Source organism: Falco punctatus, assembly GCF_963210335.1.
Source record: "Falco punctatus genome assembly, chromosome: 2".
NCBI lineage: Eukaryota > Metazoa > Chordata > Aves > Falconiformes > Falconidae > Falco > Falco punctatus.
Window position 1 is genome coordinate 2,069,161 of NC_137581.1, and position 16,605 is coordinate 2,085,765.

The window sequence follows — 16,605 nt, forward strand, 5'->3', positions numbered from 1 at the left end:
TCCCGTCCCCTCTCCCCTCCATCCCTCTCCCCTCTGCCCTGTCCCCCAGCCTCTGTCCCCATCCCCCATGCCTGACCCTATCCTCCATTTCTGTCTCCTCTGCCCTGTCCCCTATCTTTTGTCTCAATCCCCTGTGCTTGTCCCCTATCCCCCCCGCCTCTGTCCCCTCTGCCCTCTCCCCACCCCTCCCATCCTTGTCCTCTGTCCCCATCCCCTGTGCCCGTCCCCTATCCCCTCCATCCTTGTCCCCCGTCCTCCGACCCCATCCCCTGTGCCCGTCCCCTATCCCCCCCCTTGTCCCCTGTCCTCTGTCCCCATGCCCTGTGCCTGTCCCCCATCCCCCATCTCTATCCCCTCTGCCCTGTCCCCAGACCCCTGTCCCCATCCCCTGTGCCGGTCCCCTCGCCGCGCCACCTGTCCCTCCCCGTCTCTCCCCGCTGCCCCGCCCCCCGCCCCGCCCCCCCGCCATGTCGCGCCCGCCGGTGCGGGTGCTGCGCCTGGGGCTGCGGCCCTACGCCGAGGCGCTGCGGGTGCAGGAGCGCTGCGTGCGGGCGGCGCGGGCGGCGCGGCCCGGCCCGGTGGCGGAGCCGGTGGCGGAGCCGGTGGCGGCCCCGGGCCCGGTGGCGGTGGCGGGGGAGAGCGTGGTGCTGAGCGAGCCGGCCGGGCCCGTGTACACGTGGGGGCTGCGGGGCGCGCCGGGGCCGGCGGAGGCGGCGGGGCTGCGGGCGCGGGGCGCGGCGCTGGCGGCGGCGCGGCGCGGCGGGCGGATCACGTTCCACGGCCCGGGGCAGCTGCTGGCCTTCCCGGTGCTCGACCTGCGCCGCCGCCGCCTGCCGCTGCGCGGCTACGTGGCGGCGCTGGAGGCGCTGGTGCTGCGGCTCTGCCGCCGCCTGGGCCTGGCGGCCGCCCGCGCCCTCCCGCCGCCCTTTACCGGCGTCTGGGTGGGCGACAGCAAGCTGTGCGCCATCGGTGAGCGCGGGGGCGGGCGGGGGGCGTGCACGGGGGGGGTGTGCATAGGGAGCGTGCACGGGGGGTTGTGCACGGGTGGGGTGTGCATAGGGAGCGTGCACAAGTGGGGTAGCACAGGAGCGTATGCCTGGGGTGCATGCACCAAGCGGGGTGGGGGGAGCATGATTGCAGGCCCCTGCAGCGCAGCCAGAATCAGGGCCTAGCACTTTGCACCCCCACACCGAGGCCCTTGCACCCAGGGCTGGGTGCCTGCAGCCTTGCCCCCGTCTCCTGGCCCTCTCCCCAAACCTGTGCTGTTCCAGCCGGGCAGGCCCTGCACCCCCCAGCTGGGCTCTGCAGCCTGGCCTGAGGGTCCTGCAGTCCAGGCCCCCCCTTTGCACCACAGTCCCATGTCCAAACCCGCTTGGAACTCCGGGGGTGGGAGGTGCTGGGGGATGCAGGGCTGGGGTGGAGGGAGCTGGGCATGCCGCACCCCATCTGCCCCAAATCGGTGGGGTCTGACTGTGGCTTAGGGATTTTTTCCCTGGCAGAAATGGGGAGCATGGCATGTCGGGGGGTTAGAGCAGCCCGAGCAGCACGGTCGCTGAATACCTCACACCGGGGCATCCCCAGGGATGGGTGCTGACGGGTGGGTGTTTGGCCCCCGCAGGGGTGCACTGCGGGAACCACATCACCTCCCACGGGCTGGCACTGAACTGCTGCACTGACCTCACCTGGTTCGACCACATCGTCCCCTGTGGGCTGGAGGGGAAAGGCGTCACCTCGCTGAGCCGCGAGCTGGGGTGGCATGTCACCGTCGACCACGTCCTCGAGCCCTTCCTCGACTCCTTCCAGGAGGTGTTCGACTGCAGCTTGGTCTTTTCGGAAGACCCCGGGGACTAGGAGAGCCGTGGCGTCTTGGCTGGGTGTTTTGGCAAACCCTCAGCGCGTCTGATGAACAGCGCAGCAGCTGCCCGGGGCTTTGTTGCAAGACGAGCGCTCTCGTGCCTTTGCCTATAGACCATGTGTGAACGGTGGCACAGAGGGGTCTGGGCTGATGCTTAAACATCCGTGCTCTTCCCAGCCCCACGGGGCTCCATCCCTTGGCTGAGACCTCCAAGGGTACCCGTCGCTCACTGGGGAGGTGCTCAAATAGGTGCTTTTGTGGGGGGTTTCTGCCTCTCCCCCTTCCAAAAAGCCAGGATTTGGGCTAATGCTCATGTGCCCTTTGGACGAGAGGAAGAAGGACCGAGATGAGCAGATTTCCCTTGCTGCCGTGTAAAGAGAGGCACATTTTCTATAGAGAGTAAAAGAGAGTTGCTGAGAACTTTGGCTGCTGATCCTTTGCTTGTTTATTTACCCCAAGACTTTATTAATGACCTCCTTCCTTGCCTTGCACCCGGAGAAATCCTCGCATGGCAGGCATCCTCGCTGTGCTGTCAGGGTGGGCAGAGGATCGCTGCTAAGAGCCTGCAAATGGTGGTTTAAAGGCCACCAGAGCAATGCGGACACGGTGGGAAAGCGGGAGGAGGGAGGGGAAAGGGTCGGGAGCCTGAGGAGAGGAGCCACAGCCCTCACGGACCCTGTGGGACCATCCAGCGTGGGATCGAGTGTCCCGGCTGGGCAATGGGGGTCTGCTCCCATTGGGTCTGTGGCACTGGGAGGATATGTCGCCAGGATCCGTGCAGGCAGCGTTGGCACCTCTGAAATTGTTGCCCCGGCTTCAGCATTCACATGGGATCACAGCAGGCATCCAAGGCGAGGGGACACAGGCACCCCAGGGCTGTGATGGCACTGGGGTCCGTGCCCATCAGTGCAAACCTATAGGTAGACACATATAAACTGATTTTAATTGACAGGTTTCTTAAGAGATAAGGAGCCAAGCTGAGGCTGAGCTCCCCCAGAGCTGTCTGCCACCCCTTGGGGATGCTCACAGTGTTCCTGGGGCATGGGCAGGAGGGGCAGCAGCCGGTCTGGTCTCCCCAAAATCTTCCCCTGCTGGTGCGTGGCACAGCCATGGCCAGTTCTGCGTCCCCATTGCTGGCACACCTGAAGCCTGTGCTGGAGGCACCAACGCGGGTGGCTGGGAGCAGCTCTGCAGCCAGACAGGTGCTTTGGGGTCAGGAGGAATGGAAAATGGCAAATCAAGTCCCTGTGCCCTGCTCAGAGCAAGACGTGAACCCCTGCCTGCAGCCCTTCACCGCTGCTCTGGGCTGCCTTTCTGCCCCACAAGCTTTGGGATTTCTCTGCTGCCCCATGAGCCACCTGTGGGTGCCTGCCCATGGGACCCTGCACCCCATAGGGCTTTTGGGTGGGCAAAGGGTGCACCTGGGAGCAATGGGGCTGGAAGGGCCTTGGGGAAGGGGAAATCCTATTTCATGGGACCAGCACAGCACTGGGAGGGAATGGCGAGGAGGGAGTGGTAAGCAGGGAAGCATGTGCCCTGGGCAGGCTCTGTGCCCGGTGCGGGAGCTTGGGGACAGTGGGGACAGATGGAGGAGGGACAGGAAAGCGTGACCGAAAGCATGTGCCGGGAGGGAAATGCAGGGTCCAGCTCTCCCGGCCCCGTACGGCCTCTGGTATCCGGCCAGGGCGAGGGGCCGTGGCAGGACCTGTGGGGCTGGGGACAGGCTGGTGGCCCGTGTCGGGGCTGGGTGGCTTTGGCAGGTGGCTCTGCCCCGGGAAGGGGAGGAGGCTGCGCGGCACTCCCAGCCCGGCCGGCATCCCTCGCCGCGCCCCGCGATGCTCCAGTCCCGGCTCAGCCTGGCAGCAGCGCAGGCAGGGAGGGCACCCTGGGTGAGTGCGATCCCCCCTTCCCACCCCTCTGCTCCCCATTCCCCTACCTGGCCCTGCACACCCCCCCCCCCCCAACGTGGAGTCCCCCCATGCTGCACCCCATCTGTGGGTCCCTTCCTGGGATAAACCTGGATTTTGCCCTAAATCTCCCAAATTCAGCCTCCTCCGCCTTCAAACTTTAAGTCTCTAGGGCTGAGCCCATCCCCGTGGATCGTGGCTGCTCAGCACCTTCCTCCTCACTGCTGGGCTTTCATCCTGGGAGGTGCACCCCGGGTTTGGGGTGACCCTTTTGGGTGGGCGGGCGTCAGCTGCCTGTGCATGGGGTAGAGCTGCTGGCGCTGCAGGCACTGGTGCTCGGGGGCTGGGGGCAGGGACACAGGGTGGACACCCTGGGGAACAACAGCAGTTTGTGGGGCCGGTGGACGGATGGCATGCGCTGGGGACCGTGCCTCTGTGTCCCTTCCTGTCCACGCCTGCTCCAAGGCCCTGGCAAGATGTGAAGGTGCACAAGGGCACAGAGGGGTCCAGGGTGGGTTGGCAGAGGGGCACCGTGTCCAGGGTGCGTCAGAGAGGGGTCTGGGACCCACGGGGAGGGAAATCTGTGGGGCAGTTTAGGGCAGTGGCCCCCTCAGGATGGGTCCACAGCGGTGTGTGGGGGACTGTGCCCCCCTGCCAGGGTGGTCATGGCTCCTGGCCCCCAGCTAGGACCAATGGGGAGAAAAGGAAGTCTCCACTCACCCCGGGAGACCTGGCCTGGTCCCAGGGCTGTTATTTAGGATAGGGGATCCCAGACAGCCCCCCCACGTTCCCTTGGGTGCTGGCTCTGCACCGTGCAAGGGTGCAGGACATGAATGGTGCCCACCATCCCTGCACACCCCTAGGGACACCAGGCTTTGGACCCAACCAACATGGCTCCCCAGGACAGCTGTGTGTCCCCACTGTCCCCAGCCCTGGGCCAGAGAGGGGTGCAGACAGCTGCCCCAAAGCTCTGGGGGCTTTATCCCCTCCATGGAAGGAGTGAAATTTAGGGAGGGGGCTGCTATGAACACAAAGGGTTTGGATGTCCCTGCTCCTACCCTCATGTCAGAGGAGGTACTTCAAGGACTATTTTGGGGACATCGTTGGGTCCAGCAGAACATCCCCAGCATCATCCCAGGGGCATTGCTGCCACGAGGGCAGCCCCAGCTGAGCCTCCCTGTCCTTCCCTGCAGCCTGGATGAAGGCATGGAAGAGGACAACAGGACAGAGACCTGGCACCGAAGCCTCCAGGCAGTGCTTAATGCCTTAAACCAGACGCTGCATGGGGTCATCCTCTGCCCCACTGACCGCCCTGCCACCACCACTGCCACTGCACGCAACGCCAGCGCCCGCCCCGGCCGTCCCGGCCGCAATGACAATGCCTACATGTACATCCTCTTCGTCATGACGCTCTTCGCTGCCACGGTGGGGAGCCTCATCCTGGGCTACACCCGCTCCCGCAAGGTGGACAAGCGCAGCGACCCGTACCACGTCTACATTAAGAACAGGGTCTCCATGATCTGAGCCCGGCCCCATTGCCTTGTCCCCTGGGAGCCAGTGGGTTTGGGGTCATGTTGCTGCTGCGCATCCTGCTGCTTGCAGGATGGGGCAGCGCTGCTGGCCATTCCGGCCCCAAAGCTGCTGGGACACCCCCCCCCCCGGTACCCCCATGGAGGTGCTCAGCCCCGGTGTGAGCAGCACGGGGACATCCTGGCCGGGCTACAGCTCCTGTCTGGCAGGAGCTGGCAGGGTGCGATCCGTGGGCAGGTCCCGGTCCCGCAGACCCACCTCAGCTGAGCCCCAGGGCACGGGGATGGCAGGGGCAGTTCCGTTCCCACCGTGGCCTGCTGAGGCTGGCAGGGGTCTTCAAGGAGAAAAATTCACTATTTCCCTGCTCAGACCAGCCAGCATTGACCTCCGTGGGCTCCCACCAGCTTTGTGACACAGGCTAGCGAGCTTGGCTGGTGCTAAAACCCTGTAATTTTTGAGCCAGGCTGGGCCTCGCTTTTCTGGCGGGGAATTAAAGGAGGTGGCAGTTTCCAGTGGGGTTGTGTTTGCTTCTTTAAGCAAAGTTGGTGTCGGGGGCAATCCGTGGGGCCTCCCTCCATGCTGGCACCCTGCTCTGGCTGCTGGAGCCCAGAGGATGCTGCTGTAAGGGCTAAACCTGCTCCCTGTGTGCTGCTGAGGTGGCTTCAAGGGCAAACCCCTTGGTGGCATCACGGTCCCCAGCATCGCAGCTGCTATGATGGGGCAAATCTCTCACGCTGGAGCAGGTTCCCCTGCCAGCTTTGCAGACCCCGATCCCAGGACACGAGATGCTTTCTCCCTGCCACCGTCCGGGGAGCATCGTTCGAGCCATGGGCACATACTGCGAGCATGGCCCAAGCCTGGCCGGAGGCATCTGGCTCTGCGTGTCCCCAAAGGTCTCTCCGGGCTCCGGATGGTGATGCCGGAGTTTTTCCTGCTTCCTTCCTGCTGTCGACTGTAGCTTTGGCCTTTTGTACTGCAGGTCCCAAATGTGTTTTCCATGGGGTGAGGGCGCAGCGGCGGACGGGAAGGGGATGTTCTCGGGTCCTGCTGGGCTCCTTGGCTTCAGCTCCGCTATTAAGCCGGCTGGGTTTGGGACTGGCCCATGGAGTGGCTGGTGTCCAGGACAGTAAATGTCCCCATCCTTCAAAACAGGCTGTGGAGCAGTGCCGGTGACCCAATCCCTCGCACGTCTTAACATGTTAATAATGGCATAATTAATGTCTTTAATTGCAGCTAGATTAGCTGGCCCATAGGGGCCTTTCCACCTGCATTCAAAGGTTAAACGTGGCTGCGATGCCTGAGCCCAAGCAGTGATGTCAAAGCAGTGATGTGAGTGTGTTTGGGGTAGGGCTGGAAACCTTGGCACCAGAGGCACCGGGACGGCAGCACCTCAGTGACCAGTTCCTGATTTCCCATGCCCTCAGCCTAGGCACAAAGCCCAAGGTGGGGGGGGTTGGGGAGCCTTCAGGGGCTGCCCACTTTGGGGCTGAGCTCGCTGTGATTTCTGAGCCGGGCACATGATACCAGAAGGGCTTTCTGGGGGCATGGGGGCAAATGCCACCAGCATCCCCCGGCACCTGGCCCAAGCGGGAAGTTGCTCGAGAGGCTTTGCTGTGTTTGTCTTGCAGTTGCAGCCCTGGGAAAGGAAAATAAACTCTTTATCTGCAAATAAATCGGGGGAATCAGGCCAGGTGGGAACAGCCTTGACAGCAAGCCTCTGCCAGGTTGGTTTGTGCAAGCTCACACCATGCTTGGGTTTCCTCCACCTCCACGGTATTTGTCTTCCTCTAATACTGGCTCCTGCAGCAGGATGAGTGGCAGAGCAGCTGCTGGCACCAGGGCCAGGATGGGGGTCCCTGTGGGATGGGTGCTAAATGGTGAGTGTGGTACCCCAAGCCCCCCTGGTGGTATGGTCTTCTTGCCTCTCCTGATGGCCACTGGCCCTCCTGGGAGAGGGGGTGGCTGGGATGGATCTGGTGACCCCAGAGTCCCTTTTGCTGCTGTGGCCTGGAGGGGACAACCCTGTTACAAGGTGGCATGTCATAAGAACTGGAAAAAAATGCTGCTTTTCCTTAATTCAGAAGACCCTACGTGGGAAAAAATCCTCCTGCAAGACATAGCTCCTGCAGTAATCGTTATCCACCTGATTTCCGATCCATCAGCTGTTCCTCCAGTCTGTCCCTACCTGCGGTGGGGCTGGGGGGGATGCCCTGGCTGTCCCCACCCTAGGGCCTCAGGCTGAATGCCACTAGGCTGGGTGACGAGATGCCAGTGCCACCTTGTGGCAGCTGCCTCAGGGTCTCTGTGCCACAGGCACCTGCTCCTTCCCCGGGGCGCCCTGGCCCCTCCGAGGGCAAGAGCAGCCGCGCTTGCTGTCGCTGGACCTACAGCTCCTGGCTGGCTGCGCTTGTTCCTGTGGGACTCGTGGCCCCGGGCTCACTGATGTCCCCTTGGGACCCATAGCTCCAGGCTGGTTGGGTGTCCCCTTGGGACCCACGGCTCCAAGCTGGCTGGTATCCCCTTGGGACCTACAGTTCCAGGCTGGTTGGGCATCCCCATGGGACCCACAGCTCCAGGCTGGGTGGTGTCCCCTTGGGACTCGCACCTCCAGGCTAGTTGGTGTCCCTGTGGGACCCACAGCTCCAAGCTAGCTGGTGTGCCCTTGGAATCTATGGCTCCAGGCTGGGTGGTGTCCCCATGGGACCCATGGCTCCAGGCAGGGCGATGTCCTCTTGGGACCCACGGCTCCGGGTCAGCTTGAGAAACCTATCCTCAGCAGGGGTTTGCACTGGGCTGCTGAGGATGCTCAGAGGGGTATGGGGGGAGGACAGATTTAGGAGCCTCCTGAAATTGTTTTGCTTCAGCTGCCAGGGAAAGGATTTCATGACTAATTAGGTATTCATCCCAGAACTCAGAGATTCCTTGTCAAAGCCACTGAGGCTCTGCCCTTGCTCCCTGAGCTGCAGCCCCAGGAGCAGATGGTTTCAGGGTAACGCTCATGCGGTTAGTTTTAACAGCAAGGAGATGCACTTGTCCATGCAGAGAGAAGAGCTGGGGAAGTGCTGGCCTTGGCTGTATCACTGAACTCAACCATGCAAATTGTAGCCGACTTCATTTGGGTTTTAAGTAATGCAGCTAGAAAAACAAAAAAATAGGTCTCATGGGAGGCCAATTTATTTAAGATATTTTTCCTTGGCACACAGCAATGAATCATGAGTGAGACAACATCTGTAGCACTTTGCCTGGTACTTGGAAAAGGATATTGAAACATCGTGTGCTTGGAAAGTTCAGGCTGACCTTGGCTTAGTGAATCAATGGTTGGATTGTTGGAGTAATGGGAATTGTGGAGGCCTGTTCCTGGGACTGCTTTGATGCTGGGCATTTTGATAAGAAAAGTGCCATGTGAAACAGTAGCAGTGCAGGGACCGATAGCAATGGTATTGCTGAGCGATGCCAGCGGGTATTGGGGAATGTCTAGCTGACAGCATGAGGTACCTCCAGCAGTCTGTGGTATGCTGGTTTTACCAAAGTGGCACAGCAGGACTGAGGTATGAGAAGATGTCTTCAAGGGGAGCTGCTTCTCTGAGGGTTGATCAGTGCTTGGTGGGAATCCTGCGCTGCCGATGGAGTGGGCACGTAGGAGAGGCTTGGGCTGCTAGCCTGGGAAGGTCATGCTGCTCTCCGATCAGGTGTGCCGAGCCAGGCTCCCATGCACAAATGCTTATTTGCAGCCCATGGGAGACAGGGGTCACGATGGGGAAAGTTAATCTTTGGGAAACATAAAAAAAAAAAAAAAAAGGAGGGGAAGGGAAAGTACTCCTCATTCATGGTGGGGCAGAGAACTGCTGGATGAGCATCCCCTGCACTGCAGCAGACAGATGCCGGACAAGCATCCCCTGCACTGCGGCAGATGGATGCCAGACAAGCATTTTCCACGTTGTAGTGAGGGGTTCCCCTGTACTTTCCGAGGGTAACTTCCCCAGGTCCCTCCTGCCCTCCCTGTAAGCTGTTCTTGCTGATTATGCTCGTTGTGCTGGCAGGAGCATGCTGTGATCTGGGGCAGATGCTGCAGCACAATTTGGCTGGTAGTTTTGGTGCCCAGAAACTGCTGGATAATGTTTATTTGCTAATTAAATGACTGTTAGCTGCTGAGGAGTGCTAGCGAGCTCTATTTGTCCCATGCATAGAGCCAAATGCTACTGAAGTGAGGGGTGTAAAAGCTGGGGAGGGGACTAAGGGGAGTTCATGCCTCAGTGGCAATCGCTATGCACAAGAAATGGGACATGGAGCTGTAACGGTGTCCTGGCTGTGCAGGTGCAAGGCTGTGGGCTCAGTGCTGCAGGTGTTGGATGAAGGCCCTGCAGCGCAGCCCACAGCATCCTACGAAAACATGGGCAGTTTCAAGCAGTGACATTGCTTATTCATTATTGCCCATCTTCCTCCGGAGGGAGAGCAGAGATGATGTCCTCCTGTGAGGTAACTCAATCAGCCCTGCTTGGAGATGGGCTTGGCCATCTTAAAAGCTTAAGAGGATTTTCTGGGAGGTGATGAGGCCACTGTTATAGGAACAGGGCTACTCCTGGTCATACAAGCTCTTCCTTCGGGTCAGAAACCCTCACTGTCCAAAACACATCCATTTCTTCTAAATATATCAGTCCCTCTCACCAAAGATGCAGCCAGTTCCTACAACCTGCCTTGCTGACGGCCCTGCAGTGTCACGGCTGGAGCAACACCCTCATGCAGAGGACAAGGAAACAAAAGTGACTTAAACCAAAGAGCCTGACCCGTTCAGGAGCTCTGCAGGAATTGCCACATGGGGCCAATCACTTGAAGTCCTCCGTGGCCCTTGTCCTCTGTTTTCTACCGCCCTGCTGCAATGGATGCCCATCCATCCGAGTTGCCTCTCTCGCACCCAGCTGGTATCAGATGGTTTAGATAAAGATGTGGGAAACCAAATTAATTATCTGCGGGCATGAAGAACATTTATTATGCCCCTCTCAGTTTTCTGCCTGTCTGAGCGAGCCCCCTCCAGCCCCTCTGCGAGCTCGGGTTTGCGTGCTGGCGCCTCGACGGCGGCAGAGGGAGCACCGGTTCCTGACAGCTCTGTCTCAAGGGGATGCTGAGCACAAAACCCTCCTCTGCCATCTCCCTCTTCCCTCGAGCAGCTGTGATGTTTGCTGCTGCAGCATCTTTCACTCACAGCCCTTCACTGAGTGGCGCTGGGCACAGCTCCCGCTTTTTTGCCTAACCCAGATAAGTCATTTAACGAGCTTTTTCTTTTAGAGCACATGATGGAAAAATGCAGCGTTCAGGAGACTTTGGCTCTCTGAGCCTCTGTGCAGAGCACCATCTCCCTTCCCCAGTGTCTGGTACCACGGTGGCCTGCACGTGTGCTGGCACAGCTGCCTGGGTGCACTCCCACATTGGCACCAAGAGCTGCCAAATTAATTACCGGAGGAGCTCTCAGCAGGCAGAGTCTGGATTTGGGGGCTACATTGGGGACTACATCTTCCTCATGGGTGAGACACAGCCCCAGCCTCCTTTGCACCACAGCTCTTCCAGCAACGCAGGTCTATCTGTTTGCCCCTTTTTCTGCTCCTTTTTTTTCCTTTTCTTCCCCTGTTTTTATCCAGGTAAGGGGAAAGGGAGACCTGGGGTCAGTCCAGCTGAAGGATGATATGCACATGATAGCGAGAAGCTGTAGCAATGTTATCAAAAGTCTGGTCACAGCTAATTGTTGGGATGTGCGATCACAGGGCAGTTCAGCTTGACTGCCCTATGAGTACCTACAAAACCTGCACTATATGCTAAGAAAAAGCAGCATTTCTTAATAAAGATCAAAGCATCATTTATTTTTACTGACAATCAGGAAATCCCAGACATGCAGGATCTCATGTACCCTCCTTGCAGAAAGTTTGCAGTGCAAATATTCTCAGTTCCACACAACTTACCCCATACTTTGGGATTAATTGAGGGGATAAATTGGGCTGAAAAGCCTGATCTATACTCCTTTCTTGTTCTGTCACCACAGGAAATGGGGCCATCACATCTCTTTTCTGCAGATGGATGCGGCTTGTGGACAACTACCCAGCAGAGCATGCGTGTGGGCTATTAATACCTAGAGGGGAGGATTAAAAATAACCATGTCTGTGTTTGGTTTCTAATTTATAAAGGACAGGCATTGATGTATGAGGGGACTGGTGATCAAAGCCAGCTTCCCCGGGTGCTGAGGCCTGAGTGAGCAGGAGGCATCAAAATTTCCCGCAATGCAACAGCAGCCCTGGAAGGAGCCCGTGCCCTGAGCGAAGGGAAGATGTGGAGAGCTGGATCAGTGCCTGCTCCAGAGGGGTGCTGGGGATGGGGATGCTCACTGCGGCCTTCCCGCACCCATGCCTGGCACACCAATCCACCACACTACTCAGCCTCAGTAAATACCATTGCCTCTATGTGCAGTAGTTGATTAAGCCCTAGATTAAGCGCTTAGTCACTGGAGCCTATAAAATGTTTTTTATCAGCTAGGACAAAAGATTAGGGTGGGGAGAGGTTATGAGCCTCAGTTCCTTTCTGCTTGCTGGCTTGGGGCTGTTGCCTCAGACGCGTGCCCACAGGCAGAATTGGACTTGTGGTGTGTTGTCGGCTCCAAGCTGCCTGTTATGAAAGCTCTCACCGTTTGTGTTTGCGGGCTGCGGCATGGCCCCTGGACTGGGGAGCCGAGACTGCAGGAACAGTGAGGGGAGCTGCTCCCTGCCCTCCCTTTGGGCTGAGAGTGGAGGTTTCCAGCGGCTCTGAGCTGCGCATTACATACTGCTTTTAAATCATGGATATTTAGGCTGTTATGCTCCTGAGGAAGCCAAGGAGTGTGTTGTCAGTGCTGGAGGGTGCAGGATCAGGCCTTCCCAGAGCTGACATCGTGAAGTGCCAAGCCAGGAGCAGCCACAGAATATGAAAGCCATTTCCTAGTCTCAGCGGTCCCTGCTGCATCCTCCCCACCTGTCAGCCCACTCCCTTTCTTTGTGCTCTGCCTGCAAAGCACCTGCACTACTTCTGCAGGACAAAGCACTTTCGCTGCTTTGACCCCAGATCAGATTGAAAACAGCATTTGGGCCCAAAAAGGCACCTGCCTCTCTCCATGCAGCATGCTATCAGCTGGCAGGGATGTCATTGCTGCCTGCCTTTCTGGCGATACGCTACTTTGAGAGAGGGAAATGAAAGGATGGGAGTTGCTGTGTTATAACCAGGTAACTCAAGAGGCACAGGAGAACAGGGTGTCCAGGATACATAAATAATAAAACAAAAGATGTACCGCAGAGCAAGGGCATGCATACCACTGGCTGAGAGGCTCGCAGCGAGCTGGAAGGATGCACAGCAGTCACCTTGCATGACCCTGGCTCGCTGCAGAAACCAGGGGCAGAAAAACAACCTGGAATATTGTGGGAGCTCTGGGCCATTTGCAGATGATCAGAATAAACGGTGAGCAGTAAAATTGCCATGGAAACACTGTACCAGCTGGGGCTCAGCCCTCAGGATCTCAGCACAGGGCTGGGCAGAGCTGTGCAATCAACGGAGCTAATCCGTTTGTTGTGGGTGAGGATTTGGTCTCAGTACCAGATTGCTGAGGATGCTAGCATGACTGTACAGATGTTTTTTAATTTTGATGTGTGGTGACATCACTGTGTACTTAGATGTCCTTCTGCGGGAAAAAAGCATTCAACATATTGGTAAGAACAAAATATGTGCATCATTGTTCAGGGCTATGATACTGAGACGCTGCACACCATACCCTGCAGGAGGATGGATATACATTTAACTGTGCAAAGGGGCATGGATACGTTCTTTACTGCCAACTTGCATTAACTGCAAATCCCAAACAGGAGCTCTGTGTTATTAACGAGGCTCTATTAACTTACACAATTTTGTTTACATTAGAAGCAAACGCTCATTTTGGGGGCACAGAGAGTTATCTGCCATTTCATAGCTGCAGTTCTGCTACACGTGGGAACTCTGGGTTTCATAACAGCAGTACACGGAGCAGGGCCTTTCCCAGAAAGCAGGAGTGACGAGTGACACAGTCATACATATGTATGTGTGGATGCACATGCTCATTTTGTCGAGGAAGAAGTCATTCCCTCCAGCTGAGCCCCGCCACAGTCCCTGCTGGCTCTGGCAGCTCCAGCCTGTCAGCCCTTCTCTGCCCAGCCTGGCTCGTATTTGTTACTGGCAATGTGGCCTCTCCTGTGGTTTTTAGCCCCCAGACTGTTCGCTGCTGCTCAGTTTGGTCTGAGCATGCCGCGCCTCAATTAGGCGGAATGATACATGAGATTGAAAACTTAGAATCGTTGGCTTGCTTTCCCTTGCAGATTAATTTCCTATTTTCTGGCTTTCCTCCACGCCATAAGGACTAGAAATTTTGACGTTAGTGACAGATGAAAATAGAGATTTCTGCTAGCAACCTACATGGCCAGTGAGTGCAGGGAGGCTCTGTGATCACCCCAAAGTGCCTGGGAGAGCTGTGATGTGCTGGGTACCAGCGCAGCATGGTCCAGAGTCATGCCGGCTTGTTATTGCTCTCTGCTACAGCACCGAAGCAGATGGGACTCAGTTTAACTTTCCTGTAGCAGCATAATCAGCTTTAACAATTCTTCTGGTGGCTGATTAACCTTCAAATACATTGGACTTTGTTGTCATCTCCCGTGAGGTCAGTGTTTTCTCCAGGCCAACACAGCAAATCTCCATAAGCGCAATCAAAGTCATATCTCTTACAATCTTGTTAGATGATTGCCCTGCTCTGGAGTTGCTTGTGCTACCTGACATCTGTGGTGCCTCGGAGCTAGCTAACCAAAGTCCTTTCACAGGGAAATACTTGGAAACTAGATCGTCACTCTCTGACTTTGGATGCATTGGTGAGATCCTGAGAAGCTTCAAACCCTCCACATAACAGGCAGAGACTTTTATCCCCTATAAGGCTGTTTTATGTGTTCTTCAGGGAAATAATTATGGAGGAGCACTGACATCTGAGAGAATAGTAATTCTCCTATCTAGACATATGAAAGAAACATCCCGCTTTTAATCATGGCTATATAGCTGAGTGCTGATAACGCAGGGTGGGGCACGGCTGCCACTGTCCTGCATGAAACCACTTAATGAGGTTCAAGGTTTTATGTACAGAAAGAGCCTGCCTGTTCGGATGGCAAAAAAAAAAAAAAAATCACCATTCAGAATAACTTAAAGCTTTCGTTAAGCACCTAGGGAAAAAAAGGAGGCAAGAGCTGAAGCATTTGAAGTAAGAAGTTCCATTTTAACAACACGTCTTACTGCCTTCCCAAATGGCTAGGGTTTTTGTAAGAAATGCTATTTGGAGAGGTATTTAACAGGGCCATTGTCTTTTCTGGGGGGAGAAAACAAAGGTTTTATGGGCTGCAGCTCCTGTAGTGCTGGGCTCTGGCCTTCTTTCCTTGAAGACAAAACACAAAGGAGGAGAAAAGAGCAGCAAAGGTATGAAAAGCAGGTGCTGTGCCTCATGCTGACTCTCAGGTGCAAATTCACTGCAGGAGCCATCCCTGTCAGCTATTCTGAGTCCTGAAGAAATGTGCCAGCATCTGGCTGCTTGGGGCATGGCTTTAATCAGACTGCTGGGCCCAGCATAGCATCAGCGCTGCTACAGATGCCGCCTCTTTATGAGGAGATGAGCAAGAAGGAAAAAAAAATGAGGATAGGAGAGAAAACAACATGGAATGTAGGTGGCATTGGGTATAGATGCTCACAGGATGAAGCCAGAGCTGGTGGGAAGTGTGGAGCTGGGTGGTCCTGCTCTCAGGTTGGGCTGGCAGGGTCACTCACCTCTGGCTTGTGGTCCTGCAAGGCATAGGGCCTTTCCCTACTGCTCCACAGGCTCACTCCTTCTTCGAGCATCAGCACTAAAGGATGGACCCCTCAAATCCACCTGGAGATGGGAGTATCCCACTCACTGCTTGAGTCATCTATTATGCCAGATTTCCTCACTCTGACTTCAGCAGTGTCCAGACTCTTCTACTCCTTCTATACCAGAAACAACCTTAGGAGAGTCCTTCATTGATAACAGAAGACTTAGGTTGATTTACTTCCTTGTTCTTATCTTTATCTTCTGTTGACTTCTATCAGGAATCTCTTGTGACAGGCCAATTTAAAGGTTCAACTTCCCACACCCAAGTCAGACCTCTGGATCAGAGGATGTGTTTGTGTCTGTAGCCAAGAAAGAGGTCCCTTCAGGACAGGGACGTGAGAGCTTCGAAGGGGAGAGATGGTATTGAGGTTTCTAATATTTCTTATGATGGATCATCCCCTTCTATATTTACAGTTTCCAACCACATCCTTTGCTATGCTGCTTTGGTACCCCAAACTGCCTCCCCACATCTTTGTCATCTCTCCATTGCATCTTCCTCTCTCCTCAGTCTCTCTTTCCACCTCCCCCAGGAGCCTGTGCTGCACACAGCCGTGGCATTTTGTACCTCCCTTCATGACTAGCATCCCCTGCAGCAATCCCAACGCCCTCTGCCCATCTTCCCGAAGCCTCATAGGCCTCTCCAGTGCCTGCTGTCACTATGACAACCTCTGCCAGAACTTGCAGCGGCATGAGGATGCTCTGTGCGATGAAGATGTGCTGTGGAACATGGTCACGGCCACGGCCTTCTGCTCGGGGACAGGCAATTCAATTCGAAGTGACGCAGCCTGGGAAGGGGAGATGGGGGCTACCGTTTTCCCTCCAATGGAAAATGAATTGCTGCTGAAGCCCATCTGGAAATGGTTCTGAACAACGAGCTCGTCCCCTGGGGTAGCGCCGTTTGGAGGGCACAGATGATGCACTTGGCAGCGTGAAGGCTGCCTGAGAGGCTGGAGGAGGGGCACAACCAGGGAGGATTTTAGCTTTTCCTCAAATAGATCACCCAGAGGCACAGAGCACCTGTTTAGTGGGTTGGTTAAGAGATACACTGCACATTTCTTTCTGCATCAAGCAAAAGCAGGGAGCCTCCCCCCAGCCCCTCTCCGCCTCCAGCCTGAGCCTGCCCTCCCGCGGGCCAAGCGCTGTGCGACACCGATCGCCGACGGCTGCCCTCCCGTGGGGCCGCTACCGCCACCCCGGGGAGCCCGGGGCGGGAGCAAGACAGAGCCGGGGCCCCTGAGGGGAACGACGCGGCCACCTGAGCGGGCATGCGGCGGGAGGAGTCAGGCCCCCGCCGCCGGTCCCGCCGGGGGAAGCAAACCCGTGTCCCCCCCCCCAGCCCTGCCCGCTCCCCCTCACCCTGAGGCGCGCCGGGGGTGCTGCCGGGAGTTGTAGTT

General features: G+C 57.0%; 2 protein-coding genes across 2 annotated transcripts; both read left to right on the plus strand.

Moving 5' to 3' along the window:
- Positions 1-467: 467 nt before the first annotated feature.
- LIPT2 (lipoyl(octanoyl) transferase 2) lies at positions 468-2,280 on the plus strand (the record flags this gene model as incomplete). Its single annotated transcript, XM_080376104.1, has 2 exons — positions 468-969; positions 1,619-2,280. 2 exons carry the CDS (start codon positions 468-470, stop codon positions 1,849-1,851), a joined length of 735 nt encoding a protein of 244 aa, XP_080232230.1. The 3' UTR covers positions 1,852-2,280.
- Positions 2,281-3,867: 1,587 nt separating this feature from the next.
- Positions 3,868-16,537, plus strand: KCNE3 (potassium voltage-gated channel subfamily E regulatory subunit 3). Its single transcript, XM_080376105.1, has one exon. The coding sequence runs from the start codon at positions 4,753-4,755 to the stop codon at positions 5,284-5,286; it is 534 nt and encodes a 177-aa protein (XP_080232231.1). The 5' UTR covers positions 3,868-4,752; the 3' UTR covers positions 5,287-16,537.
- Positions 16,538-16,605: the final 68 nt, after the last annotated feature.